We start from the raw sequence: 14,469 nt of genomic DNA on the forward strand, positions 1-14,469 counted from the left end.
CGAATGGGATATTAAAGTCCGCTACTATTATTGTGTTGCAGTCTTGTCTCTTTCTTTAGGTCTATTAATGTTTATTTTATATATTTTGGAGCACTAGTGTTCAGTGCATAGATATTTATAATGGTTATGTCCTCTTGCTGAATTGAAACCTTTGTTATTATATAATGCCTTTCCTTGTCTTTTTTTTTTTTTGAAGGTCTTTGATGTGTAGACTCTTTTATCTAATATAAGTATAGTATATAATATAAGTATGCTCTTTTATTTGAAGGGGCGGGGTGCTCTAGTTGCATGGAATATCTTTTTCCACCCCTTTCAGTCCATGTGTATCTTTATAGGTGAAATGAGTTTCTTGAAGGCAGCATATAGTTGGGTCTTGTTTCTTTCTTTTTAAAAAAAAAATTTCAACTTTTATTTTAAGTTCAGGAGTACATGTGCAGGATATGCAGGTCTGTTACATATGTAAACACATGCCATGGTAGTTTGCTGCACAGATCACCCCATCCCCTAGGTATTAAGCCAAGCATCTATTAGCTATTCTTCCTGATGGCCTCCCTCTCCGACTCCCACCCCTGACTGGCCCCTGGGTGAGTTGTTCCCACTATGTGTCCATCTGTTTTTATCATTCAGCTTCTACATATAAGTGAAAACATGTGGTGTTTGGTTTTCTGTTCCAGTGTTAGTTTTCTCAGAATAATGGCTTCTAGCTCTATCCATGTCCCTGCAAAGGACATGATCTCATTCCTTTTTATGACTGAATAGTATTCCATGGTTTATATGTACCACATTTTCTTTATCCAGTTTATCACTGATGGGCATGTGGGTTGAGTCCATGTCTTTGCTACTGTGAATAGTGCTGCAGTAAACAAATGCGTTCATGTATCTTTCTAATAGAATGATTTATATTCCTTGGGGTATACATCCAGTAATGGGATTGCTGGGTCAAATGGTATTTCTGGTTCTAGGTCTTTGAAGAATTGCCACACTGTCTTCCACAATGTTTGAACAAATTTACACACCCACCAAGAGTGTAAAAGCTTTTTTTCTCTGCAACCTCACCAGCATGTCGTTTTTTGACTTTTTAGTAATTGTAAGTTGGTATCTCAGCGTGATTTTGATTTTCATTTCTCTAATGATCAGTGATGTTGAGCTTTTTTTCATATGTTCGTCAGCCTCATGTGTGTCTTCTTTTGAGAAGTATCTGTTCATGTCCTTTGCCCACTTTTTAATAGGGTTGTTTGCTTTTTTCATGTAAATTTGTTTAAGTTCCTTGTAGACTCTGGATATTAGACCTTGGTCAGATGGATAGATTGCAGAATTTTTCTCCTATTCTGTAGGTTGCCTGTGCACTCTGATGATAGTTTCTTTTGCCATGCAGAAGCTCCTTAGTTTAATTAGATCCCATTTGCCAATTTTTGCTTTTGTTGCAATTGCTTTTGGCATATTTGTCACAAAATTATTGCCTGTGCCTATGTCCTGAACGGTATGGCCTAGATTATCTCCCAGGGTTTTTATAGTTTTGGATTTTACATTAAAGTTTTTAATCCATCTTTTGTTAACCTCTGTATAAGGCGTAAGGAAAGCATCCAGTGTCCATTTTCTGCATATGAGATAGCCAGTTCTCCAAGCACCATTTATTAAATAGGGAATCCTTTCCCCATTGCTTGTTTTTGTTGGGTTTGTCAAAGGTCAGATGGTTGTAGGTGTGCGGTCTTATTTCTGAGTTCTCTATTCTGTTCCATCAGTCTATGTGTCTGTTTTTGTACCACTACCATGCTGTTTAGGTTAGTGTAGCCTTGTGGTATAGTTTGAGGTCAAGTAGCATGATGCCTCCAGCTTTGTTCTTTTTCCTTAGGATTGTCTTAACGATTTGGGCTGTTTTTAAAAATAGTTTCTTCTAATTCTGTGAAGAATGTCAATGGCAGTTTAATAGGAAGAACACTGCATCTATAAATTACTTTTGGTGATATGGCCATTTTCACAATATTGATTCTTCCTATCCATGAGCATGGAATGTTTTTCCATTTGTTTGTGCCCTCTCTGATTTCCCTGAGCAGTAGTTTGTAGTTCTCCTTGAAGAGGTCCTTCATATTCTTTGTTAGCTGTATTTCTAGGTACTTTATTCTTTTTGTAACAATTGTGATTGGGAGTTCCATTCATGATTTGACTCTCTGCTTGCCTGCTGTTGGTGTATAGGAATGCTAGCTTTTTTGCACATTGATTTTGTATCCTGAGACTTTGCTGAAGTTGCTTATCAACTTAAGAAGCTTTTGGGCTGAGATTATCAGGTTTTCTAGATACAGGATCATGTCATCTGCAAACAAAGATAGTTGGAATTCCTCTCTTCCTATTTGAATACTATTTATTTCTTTCTTTTGCCTGATTGTCCTGGCCAGAACTTCCAATACTATGTTGGATAGGTGTGGTGAGAGACTGAAGGAGGATAGAGACATGACAACTTGTCTTATGCCATTTTTCAAGGGAAATGCTTGAAAGACCCATCAGTATGCTGTCTTTAAGAGATCCACTTCAACATGCAAAGACACACATAGGCTCAAAACAAAGGGATGAAGGATAATTTACCAAGCAGATGGAAAACAGAAAAAAGCAAAGGTCACAATTCTAGCTTCTGACAAAACAGACTTTAAACCAACAAAGATAAAAAAATGACAAAGAAGAGCATTACATAATGGTAAATGTTTCAATTCAACAAGAAGAGCTAACTATCCTAAATATATAGTCACACCATACAGGAGCACCCAGATTCATAGCAGTTATTAGAGACCTATAAAGAGACTTAGACTCCCACACAATAATAGTGGGAGATTTTAACACTCCACTGACAGTATCAGACAGATCACTGAGACAGAAAATTAACAAAGATATTCAGTACCTGAACTCAGCTCTGGATCAAGTGGATCTGATAGATATCTACAGAACTGTCCACCCCCCAACAACAAAATATACATTCTCATTGTCTCATGGCACTTACTCAAAAATTAATCACATAATCGGAAGTCAAACACTCCTCAGGAAAGGAAAAAGGACTGAAATCATAACAAACAGTCTGTAAAATCACAATACAATCAAATTAGAATTTAAGATTAAGAAATTCACTCAAAACCACACAACTACATGGAAATTGAACAACCTGCTCCTGAATGACTGCTGGGTAAATAATAAAATTAAGGCAGAAATCAAGAAGTTCTTTGAAACTAATGAGAACAAAGAGACAATGTATCAGAATCTCTGGGGGCAGGTAAAGCAGTGTTAAGAGGGGAATTTATAGCACTAAATGCCCACATCAAAAAGTTAGATCTCAAGTTAACAACCTAACATCACAACCAAAAGAACTAGAAACCAAGAGCAAACAGACACCAAAGCTAGCAGAAGACAAGAAATAACTGAGATCAGAGCAGAACTGAAGGAGGAAAGAGACATGAAAATCCCTTCAAAAAATCAACAACTCCAGGAGGTGGTTTTTTGAAAAAACTAATAAAATAGATAGACTGCTAACTAGACTAGTAAAGAAGAAAAGAGAGAAGAATCAAATAAACACAATCTAAAATTATAAGGGGAATATCACCACTGACCCCACAAAAATACAAACAACCATCAGAGAATACTATAAACACCTCTATGCACATGAACTAGAAAATCTAGAAGAAATGGATAAATTCCTGGATATGTACACCCTCCCAAGACTGAACTAGGAAGAAATTGAATCCCTGAATAGGCCAATAATGAGTCCTGAAATTGAGATAGTAATAAATATCCTAACAACCAAAAAGAGCCCAGGACCAGACAAATTTACAGCTTAATTCCAGAGGTACAAAGAAGAACTGGTACCATTTCTATGGAAATTATTCCAAAAAATTGAAAAGGAGGGTCTCCTCCCTAACTCATTTTATGAGGCCAGCATCATCCTGATACCAAAACTTGGCAGAGATACAATAAAAAAAGAAAACTTCAGGCCAATATCTCTGATGACTGTTGATGCAAAAATCCTCAATAAAATGCTGGCAAACCAAATCCAGCAGCATATCAAAAGGCTTATCCACCATGATCAAGTTGGCTTCATCCCTGTGATGCAAGGTTGGTTCAACACACGCAAATCAATAAATTTGGCTCATCACATGCAAAGAACTAAAGACAAAAATCACATAATTATTTCAATAGATGTAGAACAGGCCTTTGATAAAGTTCAACATCTCTTCATGTTAAAAATTCTCAATAAACTAGTTATTGAAGGAATATACCTCAAAATAATGAGCCATATATTACAATCTTCCAACCAATATCATACTGATATTGGGGTCTTGGTTCTTTATCCAGCTTGCCATTCTGTGTCTTTTAATGGGACATCTAGACCATTTATGTTTAAGGTTAGTATTGTTATGTATGAATTTGATTCTGTCATCATGATGCTGGCTGGTTATTTTGCACACTTATGTGGTTACTTCATAGTGTCACTGGTCTGTGTACTTCAGTGTGTTTTTGTAGTGGCTGATAATGGTTTTTCCTTTCCATATTTAGTGCTTTCTTCAGGACCTGTTGCAAGGCAGGCCTGGTGGTGACAAATTCCCTCTGCATTTGCTTGTCTGAAAAGGATCTCATTTCTCCTTTGCTTATGAAACTTAGTTTGGCCAGATATGAAATTCTAGGTTGGAAATTCTTTTCTTTAAGAATGTTGAACATTGGCCCCCAGTCTCTTCTGGTTTGTAGGATTTCTGCTGAAAGGTATGCTGTTAGTCTGATGGGCTTCCCTTTGTAGGTGACTTGGTCTTTTTCTCTGGCTGCTCTTAATATTTTTTCTTTCATTTTGACCTTGGAGAATCTGACAATTATGTGTCTTGGGGTTGATCTTTTCATGGAGTATCTTACTGGGGTTCTCTGAATTTCCTAAATTTGAATGTTAGCCTGTCTTGCTAGGTTGGGGAAGTTCTCCTAGATAATATCCTGAAGCATATTTTCTTACTTGGTTCCAGTCTCCCCATCTCTTTCAGGTACCCCAATCAGTCATAGGTTCAATCTTTTTATATAATGCCATATTTCTGGGAGGTTTTGTTCATGCCTTTTTGTTGTTTTTTCTCTAATCTTTTCTATCTGTCATTTTATTTTATTTTATTTTATTTTATTTTATTTTATTTTATTTTATTTGAGACAGAGTCTCACTCTGTCACCTAGCCTGGAGTGCAGTGGCACAATCTCGGCTCACTGCAACCTCCACCTCCTGGGTTCAAGTGATTCTCCTGCCTCAGCCTCCTGAGTAGCTAGGATTACAGGCACACACCACCATGCCCAGCTAATTTTTGTATTTTTAGTAGAGACAGGTTTCAACATGTTGGCCAGGCTGGTCTCAAACTCCTGACCTCAGGTGATCCACCCTCCTTGGCCTCCCAAAGTGCTGAGATTGCAGGCATGAACCACCATGCCCGGCCCTGTCTTATTTCAGAAAGATAGTCTTCAAGCTCTGAGATCCTTTCACTGCCTGGTCTATTCTGCTATTGATATTTATGATTGCATTGTAAAGTTCTCATGTTGTGTTTCTCAGCTCTATCGGGTCAGTTATGTTTCTCTCTAAACTGACTATTCTGATTATCAGCTCCTGTATTGTTTTATTATGTTTCTTAGCTTCTTTGCATTGGGTTACAAGATGCTCCTTTAGCTCAGCGAAGTTCGTTATTACTCACCTTCTGAAGCCTACTTCTATCAATTCAGCCATCTCAGCCTCTGCCCTGTTCTGTGCCCTTGCTGGTTATTTGGTGTTGTGGTCATTTGTAGAAAAGGCACTCTGGCTTTTCGTGTTTTCAATGTTTTTGCATTGATTTTTTTCTCATTTTTAGGGGCTTTTCTACCTTTGATCTTTGAGATTGCTGACCTTTGAGTGGGGCTTTTGTGGGGTCATTTTTGTTGACGTTCTTGTATGTTTGTTCTTAACAATCAGGCCACTAATTTTTAGCAACCATAGGGCTGCTGCAGTTTGCTGGGAGTCCACTGCAGACCCTAATTGCTTCCATTTTTCCCATACCTGGAGGTATATCCAGTGAAGGCTGCAAAGCAGAAAAGATGGCAGCCTGCTCCTTCCTCTGTAAGCTCCATCCCAGGGTGGTACTGACCTGTTGCTGGCCCAAATGCACCTGTAGGAGGTGTCTGGAGACCCCTGTTAGGAGGTCTCACCCAGTCAGGAGGAACAGGATCAGGGACACACTTACAGGAGTAGTCTGGCTGCTTTTGGTAGAGCCAGTGTGCTGCATTGGTCAGGGACTCTTCCTCGTCTGGACCTCCTGGACTCTCCAGATCCAGCAGGCTAGAAAAGCTGAGTCAACCAAACAACAGAGACACTGGCTGCCTCTCCCCATAGGAGCTCCATCCCAGGGAGAGATCAGGGTTCAGTGCATATAAGCCTGGCTGGAGTGACTTAAGGCCCCCCAAAAGGGGGCCCCGCCCAGTGAGGAAGAATGGATCAGGGTGCCACTTAAAGAAGCAGTCTGAGCATCATCTTGCAAAGCAGGTGTGTTGCAGTTAGGGGGAACCTTCCTCGTCCAGACCACCTGGACTCTCTAGAGATGGCAGGCTGGAACGCTGAGTTGACCGAACCACAGAAATGGCTGCCATCCCTTCCCCCAAGAACTGCTTCTGGTTTCAGGCAGACTCATCCTTCCCCCAGGAACTGCCTCTGGTTTCAGGCAGACTCAGCCTATTGCCCTTGGCTGGCTGGAATTCTAAGCCAGTGGGTCTTAACTTATGAGGTGCCATGAAACTGAGGCCTGCAGACCAACACTGCTTGGCTCCCTGGATTCAACCCCCTTCCTAGGGGAATGTACAGACAGATCTACTGCCTTGCCAGAATCCCAGCACTGGAGTATATAAAACTTCTGGGTCTCTGTGCCTGAGCAGCTACTCTGCCAAGACTCCACACTGCTCTGTGTATCAGACCCAAAGCCCTGGAGACATGGGCTCACAAGGGGATCTCCCGATTTGTGGGTTGCAAAGATCCATGGGAGAAGCGTGGTTTCCTGGGCACGATGGCACACTCACCGCTTCCCTTGGCTGGGGATGGGGGTTCATTTGGCTCTGTGCCACTCCCATGTGGGCTGTCACCCCACCCTGCTTTTCTTTGTTCCCCATGGATCCAGTTGATTGCCTAGTCAGTCCCAATGTGAGAACCTGGATATTTCAGCTGAAAGTGCTGAGTTCACTCACTGCTTTCACTCCTATCTGTGAGTGCTGCAGACTGCAGCTGCTTCTAATCAGCCATCTTGGCCCACATTCAGGTCTTTTTTCTATATCCTTTCCACCACTGTATGCCTTTTAATTGGAACACTGAGACCATTTACATTCAGTGTTATTATTCATAATAAGAACTTACTACTGCTATTTTGTTGCTTGCTTTCGTTTTGTAACTCCTTCCTTTTTTACTGTCTTCCTTTGTGGATAAGTGATTTTCTTCCTTTTTAGTTAAGTGTTTTAATTTGTTGCTTTTATTTTTAATGAATCTGTTATAGGTTTTTGCATTGTGGTTACCATAAGCTTAAAAAATTATAGATATAACAAGTTATTTTAAAGAGATGACAACTTATCTGAGAAGGTAAATAAAAGAACAGGAATGGCTAGGGGTGGTGGCTCACACCTGTAATCCCAGCACTTTGGGAGGACGAGGCAGGTGGGTCACCTGACGTTGGGAGTTCAAGACCACGCTGACCCAACATGAAGAAACCCTGTCTCTACTAAAAATACAAAATTAGCCAGGCGTAGTGGCACATGCTTGTAATCTCAGCTACTTGGGAGGCTGAGGCAGAAGAATCACTTGAACCCGGGAGGCAGAGGTTGTGGTGAGCTGAGATCATACCACTGCACTCTAGCCTGGGCAACAAGGGTGAAACTCTGTCTCAAAAAAACAAAAACAAAACAAACAAACAAAAAACTAGAAAAAAAAAAGAATAGAAACAAAGGAAAAAAACACACAAAAATTCTACACAACTCTATTCTCTGGCCCCCTACATTTTAACTTTCTTTCAATTTACATGTTTTCATTTTGGGATTTTTTGTTTTTTGTTTTTTTGGTGTTTTTTTTGGTTGTTGTTTGTTTGTTTTGAGATGGAGTCTGGCTCTGTCACCCAGGCTGGAGTGCAGTGGCGCAATCTTGGCTTACTGCAACTTCCACCTCCCCGGTTCAAACAATTCTCCTGCCTCAGCCTCCTGAGTATCTGGGATTACAGGCATCCACCACCACGCCTGGCTAATTTTTGTATTTGTCGTAGAAATGGGTTTCACCATGTTGGCCAGGCTGGTATCAAACTCCTGACCTCAGGTGATCTGCCCACCTCGACCTCCCAAAGCACTGGGATTACAGGCATGAGCCACCGCACCTGGCCCATATTTTCAAGTTAACTAGCTGTTAATAGGTTGCTGTAACTATTATTGTTTTTGATAGGTTTCTGGAGTGTTGTACTAGAATTATGAGTGGATTGCACACCACAAATATAATAATAGCGTATTCTGGGTTTGTCTATGTACTTAATTTTGCCAGTTGGCTTTATACCTTGAAAAGCTTTCTTTTGCATGTTAATAGGTTTTCTTTCAGATTGAAGAACTCCCTTTAGCATTTCTTGCAAGACAGGCATAGTGGTGGTGAATTCTCTCCGCTTTTGTTTGTTTGTGAAAGACTTTATCTGTCCTTCAAATGAGAACATCAATTTTGCTGGATAAAGTATTTTTAATGGCAGTTCTTTTTTTCTTTGAGCACTTTGAAAATGTCATTCCATTCGCTCCTGGCCTATATGGTTTCCATTGAGAAGTCTGTTGCCAGACAAATTGGAACTTCTTTATGTTATTTCCTTCTTATCTCTACTGCTTTTCAGATCTTGACCTTTGAGAATTTGATTATTAGATGCCTTGGGGTAGTCTTATTTGGATTGAGTTGGCTTGGTGTTCTAAGACATTCCTGTAACCTGGATTTATCTTTCTCAAGTTTTGGAAAGTTTTATGTTATTATTTCTTTGAATAAGCTTTCTACCTCTTGCACTTTGCCCAGATCCCTCTTGGATACCAATCATTCTTAGATTTGGTCTTTTGAGGCAATTTTCTATATCTTGTACATGGTCTTCATTCGTTTTCATTCCTTTCTCCCCCGTCCCACCCCCATATATTTTCAAATAGCAAGTCTTTGAACTCATTGATTCTTTCCTCTGCTTGGTTATTCTGATGTCAAGAGCCTCTAAAGAGGTTTTCAGGTCAGCAAATTTATTTCTTAGTTCCAAGATTTCTATTTGATATTTTTTATTATTTCAATTCCTTTGTTAAATTTTTCTGATAAATTTCTAAATTGTTTTTCTGAGTTATCTTGGAGATTACTGAATTTTCTTAAAATTAATGTTTTGAATTATTGGTCAGAAGCTTGCAAACCACCATCTCATTGGGGTCAGTCACTGGATTTTTGCTTTATGCTTTTGGGGAGGTCATGGGTGCCTGTCTACTATTGTTTCTTGTGAGTATACATCTATGTCTTTGCATTGAAAGATTAGTTACTTATTCCAGTTTTCTCTTTCCAGCTTGTTTTGTTTTTTATTAAATGTATTTGTTTAGCAAATCTTCACTGTTAGGTTGCTGCTTGCCTTTTGGTTCTAGCTGGGGTGGCACCTTACGGCCAAGTTCACCTCAGCTCTAGTAACTGGTCAGAGCACTGCCTATCTCAAATGAGGGGCATCCCAAAGGGATTATCCTGGCAGTGTGGGAAGGCTTGTTGACCAGGAGACCAGAGGAATGTACCTCCTGCAGCCACTTTTATTTGGCATCTCCTTTGGCCAAGTTACAGAGCAGAGTTTCTGGGCTGGGGATGGTAGTCCTGCCTCCCCTGTTTGTCTCTGCCTATTCTCAGGGATATTTCTCCCTTCAGGCAGTCATGATACCACCCACAGGTTAACACAATGACAGGTCTCCTGCTAGGGAGCCCAAGAAGATGGAGAAGCTGGCTGATCACCTCCATTTTACTTTTTCCAGGATATAAACCATGAGTTAAGGGCAGATTTTCTGCACAGTTGGTGTCTGGCAGGATTCGGTGGAGGGGTTGGCGGGAAGGGGAAGGGGCATCATGTATGTGGAAGGCCAGTTCTCCTGCCATCTGCTAAGAGTTTTTCCACTTCTCTGTGGCCCAGGGAACTGTCTTATCCTCATTCTTGAGCTCTGGGTTGTTGCTGGTGAAGATCTCAGCACTGTATATTTGTTTTCTGGTTTTTTTTTGGGGGGTGAGAAGCCAGCTTGCCTCTTTGCTACCATTTTGGAACCAAAATCCTCCTGTGAGTTTTAAAATGTTCATCATATTCATGTTTTTGTCACCTTTTTTATACCTAAAGTCATTGTTTTTCTTTTTTATTGTTGATGAATCCTGTTACAGGCTTGTCTATTGTAATAGTTTATTTAAAGAGCCATATTTTGGCTTCATCAAGTGTGTTATTATTTTGTTTTCTATTTCATTAATTTCCACTCTTTATTATTATCTTCTTTTAGTTTATTTGAGTTTGCTTTTCAAAAAAATTATTTCCCAGCACTTTGAGATGGCGAGACAGGAGGATCTCTTTGAGGGCAGGAGTTTGAGAGCAGCCTAGACAACATAGCAAGATTTGTCTCCACAAAAAATTTCAAAATTAGCCAGATGTGGTGGTGTGCAGCTGTAGATCTAGCTACTTGGGAGGTTGAGGTGGGAGAATCACTGGAGCCCAGAAATTCGAGGTTACAGTGAACTATGACTGTATCACTGCACTTCAGCCTGGGCAACAGAGTTAGACCCTATCTCTTTAAAAGAAAGAAAGAAAGAAAATGAAAGGGAGGGAGGGAGGGAAAGGAGAGAGGGAGGGAGGGAAGAAGGAAGGAAGGAAGGAAGGAAGGAAGGAAGGAAGGAAGGAAGGAAGGAAGGAAGGAAGGAAGGAAAGAAGGAACTCTTAAGTAGGATACCTAGCTCATTAATTTTCAATTTCTTTTCAGAATCAGTCAATACATTTTAGGTTATAAACTGCTGCTTTAGCAACATCCTAAAAGTTTTTATATGTAATATTTTATTGCTTTTTATTTCTTAAAATCTACTTCCCAAAGGATTCTTCTTTAACTCATGAGTTATTGAGGGAGATGTGTGTGTCTATATTAATTTCAAATCTATAGAGTATTTCTAGTTATCTTTGTCATTTATTTCTAATGTTATTATAATTTAGTCAGAGAAAACAATCAGAGGAAAACATAAATTTCTTGGTATTTATGAATTTTGCTTTGTGGCCTAGAATGCAATCAAGTTGGTTTTTTTTTACTTGATTTTATGTATTAAGAGACCTTTCTCCATTACTGTATATATAATCTACTATATTCTTTTTTTAAAAAAGATAGTTTATTCATACTCTCTCGATAGTTTCTTTCTTATTCTCTTTTTGTTTGCTGCATACTATCTGTGTCAGCAATCCTCAAGATCACCCTCATGTTCAGAGATTTGCTAGGAGGACTCATGGGATTCAACACATAATTGTACTATGGCTAAGACTTATTACAGTGACATAATAAGGATACACAGCCAGATGATAAGGGAAAGAGACACAGGGAGATTCTGGAGGAATCCATAGGCAGGCTTTCTTATGCTCCTTCTCTTCCACAAGGAGTCACACAGAGCATACTCTTCACACAGCAAGAAAAATGATGCAATTTGTGTGTTATGTTTTTGCCCAAGGCAGCCCATTAGAGACTCAGCATTCAACGATTTTGTTGGGGGATGGTTACATAGGCACACTCTTCTTATCATGTACCAAAATTCCAGACCCCAGAAGGAAATGAGGTGCAGCATAAATCATATTGTTCGTATTAATAGTCTAGGCACAATAAACTCCTCTTACCAATTAACGAATGGTGGGAACACTCTCAAAACACCAAATACCTAACACCAGCAATAGCTATCCTTGCAAGCAGACCCTTTTGAAGTTAACAACCTCAAACCAACTTTGTTAAATCCCTCTCAAATTTTTAGAGTAGGCTGATACTATGAAGAGATGGATCATGTAGTTCAGTAGGTGTGTGTTGAATTAATTAGATAATGCCTGTGAGAAAATATAAGTTTCAAAATAGTTACGTTTAAGTGAACTTCCATAATGTAATCCTATTCATGAGTTCGGATTGCCTGTAGTTAGTGAATAATACTGTTACTTTAAAAGGAGGCTGAACCTCTAAATGGTAGTCATAGTTTAAAAAAGAATTCTTTATTAGGCATAATAGGAAATTGAGTAATTTTTCAAAAAGGTAGCTCATTATCTGTAGCATCTATTAGTATAAGTTAACTATTATTTGTCCTCTTTGTTGCCTATGCTAAATTTCCTTCTCTATACAGGTTAATCTTTGAAATAAAAGTTTTGTAGGAATAAATTGTTATTTTTAACTTTACTCAGATTTGTAGAAAAATGCTACATCGCCACATGCTTATATTTCGACTGCCTAACTTACAGATGTTAGATGGAAGTCCTGTGAATTCAGATGATAGGGCAAAAGCTGAATTTCACCTCGCTGAACTACAAGCAAAGAAAAATTTGGTAATAATTATATTATTTACAATTTTCCTTTTGAAGCACATTAATTATTAGTAAATGAACATTATATTATATCTTTTGATTTAAATGTTTAAACCTATGGTGTTTTTGATGAGCATGATCTTAGTATCTATTTAGTGATTACTATCAAAGGCAGCTGGATTTGGTGAATAGAGCATGTGTGCTCACACACACACACACACACACATATATATATATAAGTCAGGGAACATCCTTTTCTTAATAGCATACTTCATACTCTGACATAAGGGAAGTTATTTAATATTTGTATGCTCAATATGTCAGATGATGCTAGAATATAGGAAACTATAACATATCACTTTCATAAATAGAAACTAACAATAAAACTATTTCCCTTTAGGCACACAGAAAAGGAAGGAAGGAATTCTGAACTCAACTCTCTGGATTGTGTAGTTTATCTAAGAAAGGAGATGTGTGCCTCTATCTGTGTGTTTTGTTAGGATAATTGGACTTTTTACTCAGGAGCCCTAAAATGTATCTGATCATGGTAGGAAAGAGATTAAAGAGAGAAGAAATTATAAAAGCATGTCATTTGAAAATTCTCTTTGACCACCTAGTTTCTTCATGAGCATCTTCTAAAGACAAAATTTAACACAGAAAATCTATGGTTTTTGAACAGAGAAGTAACATTATTAGAACGCTGTGGTTTGAGAAAAAAAAGAGGCTGGAGGGAGAAGGGAAACCAGCTCAGAGGCTTTTAGAATAATCCAAGAGAGATGTTATGAAGACCTGGACCACGGTAGAGAATATAAATGAATCTTTGATGTAAGTGAAAACCAGAAACCAAGGACATTAGAGTCCATGAACAGAGGTGACTTTAAAAACATTACACTGAATAGGAAAGAGATAGGACTACCATACATGCTCTCCTAACAGGCTTTCACTGAACTCACCAGATTAATTCCGGTGACACTCCCAATTGCAGAACATACTCAACTTTTGATACTTGTAGGCTCCTCTCTAGTCCACTTCTCCCTTCAGCAGTACATTCATATACTTATCAAGAGCTAACTGTATGTCAGTTCTTGTTATTTTAAATAAACACAGGGACTCTAAGTGCAAATTTTAAATTATTATTTCTATTTGTCTATGAAAACCAAATGGAATACTTTGGAAAGTCTGGATAAAGGGCACTCTCTCTCTCCCCACCTCTTCTAATGCCCTCCCCGATAGGTTCAAATTAGATGTGGGAGAAAAAACTAAAATATGAAGAAAATGATAAAAATGCAGAGAAAACATGTAAGGAAATTATTTTTAAAAGCTAGACAAATGATTGTGTTCAGACTTTTTCCACATGCCTTTAAATTCTTGCTATTTTAAAGAAACCAAAACTGGAAATTGTAGGCAAAATAAGGGTATGATGTCTCCAAAAACAATCAAATAAAAAATACCAATCAAGGGACCCTTGCCTACAGAAAAAGCCTTGGTCCTTCATCAAAAGATTGATGAACGCATGTACTTTTACATATTTTATTTTTTTAAGATGAATATCAATTAGACAATGATTCCCTTACTTTTTTTTTTTTTTTTAGACAAAGTCTTGCTCTGCTACCCAGGCTGGAGTGCAGTGGTATAATCTTGGCTCACTGTAACCTCTGCCTCCCGGGTTCAATTGATTCTCCTGCCTCAGCATCCTGAGTAGCTGGGACTACAGGCATGTGCCATCATACCAGGCTAATTTTTGTATTTTTAGTACAGATGAGGTTTTGCCATGCTGGCCAGGCTAGTCGCGAACTCCTGACCTTGGGCGATCCACCTGCCTTGGCCTCCCAAAGTGCTGGGATTACAGGCTTGAGCCACTGCACCCGGCCCCCTTACTTTTTTATTAACTCTTTTAAAATTAATCTTGACATTTTTTGATTAACCAAAGGGC

The 14,469-nt window shown here is 38.9% G+C and overlaps 1 protein-coding gene across 10 annotated transcripts in view; it reads left to right on the forward strand.

The window, feature by feature from the left end:
• Positions 1-14,469, forward strand: part of LRRC9 (leucine rich repeat containing 9) — a 155,961-nt gene that overhangs the window by 130,709 nt on the left and 10,783 nt on the right. For 8 of the 10 annotated variants that reach the window (XM_054530694.2, XM_024231861.3, XM_054530695.2 and 5 more), the window contains one exon: positions 12,417-12,557. In XM_054530694.2, coding sequence (XP_054386669.2) covers positions 12,417-12,557 — 141 coding nt within the window. The remainder of the gene's footprint in view (positions 1-12,416; positions 12,558-14,469) is intronic. The other 2 variants (XM_054530697.2, XM_054530701.2) reach the window with 1 other exon arrangement.

Source organism: Pongo abelii, chromosome 15, assembly GCF_028885655.2.
Source record: "Pongo abelii isolate AG06213 chromosome 15, NHGRI_mPonAbe1-v2.0_pri, whole genome shotgun sequence".
NCBI lineage: Eukaryota > Metazoa > Chordata > Mammalia > Primates > Hominidae > Pongo > Pongo abelii.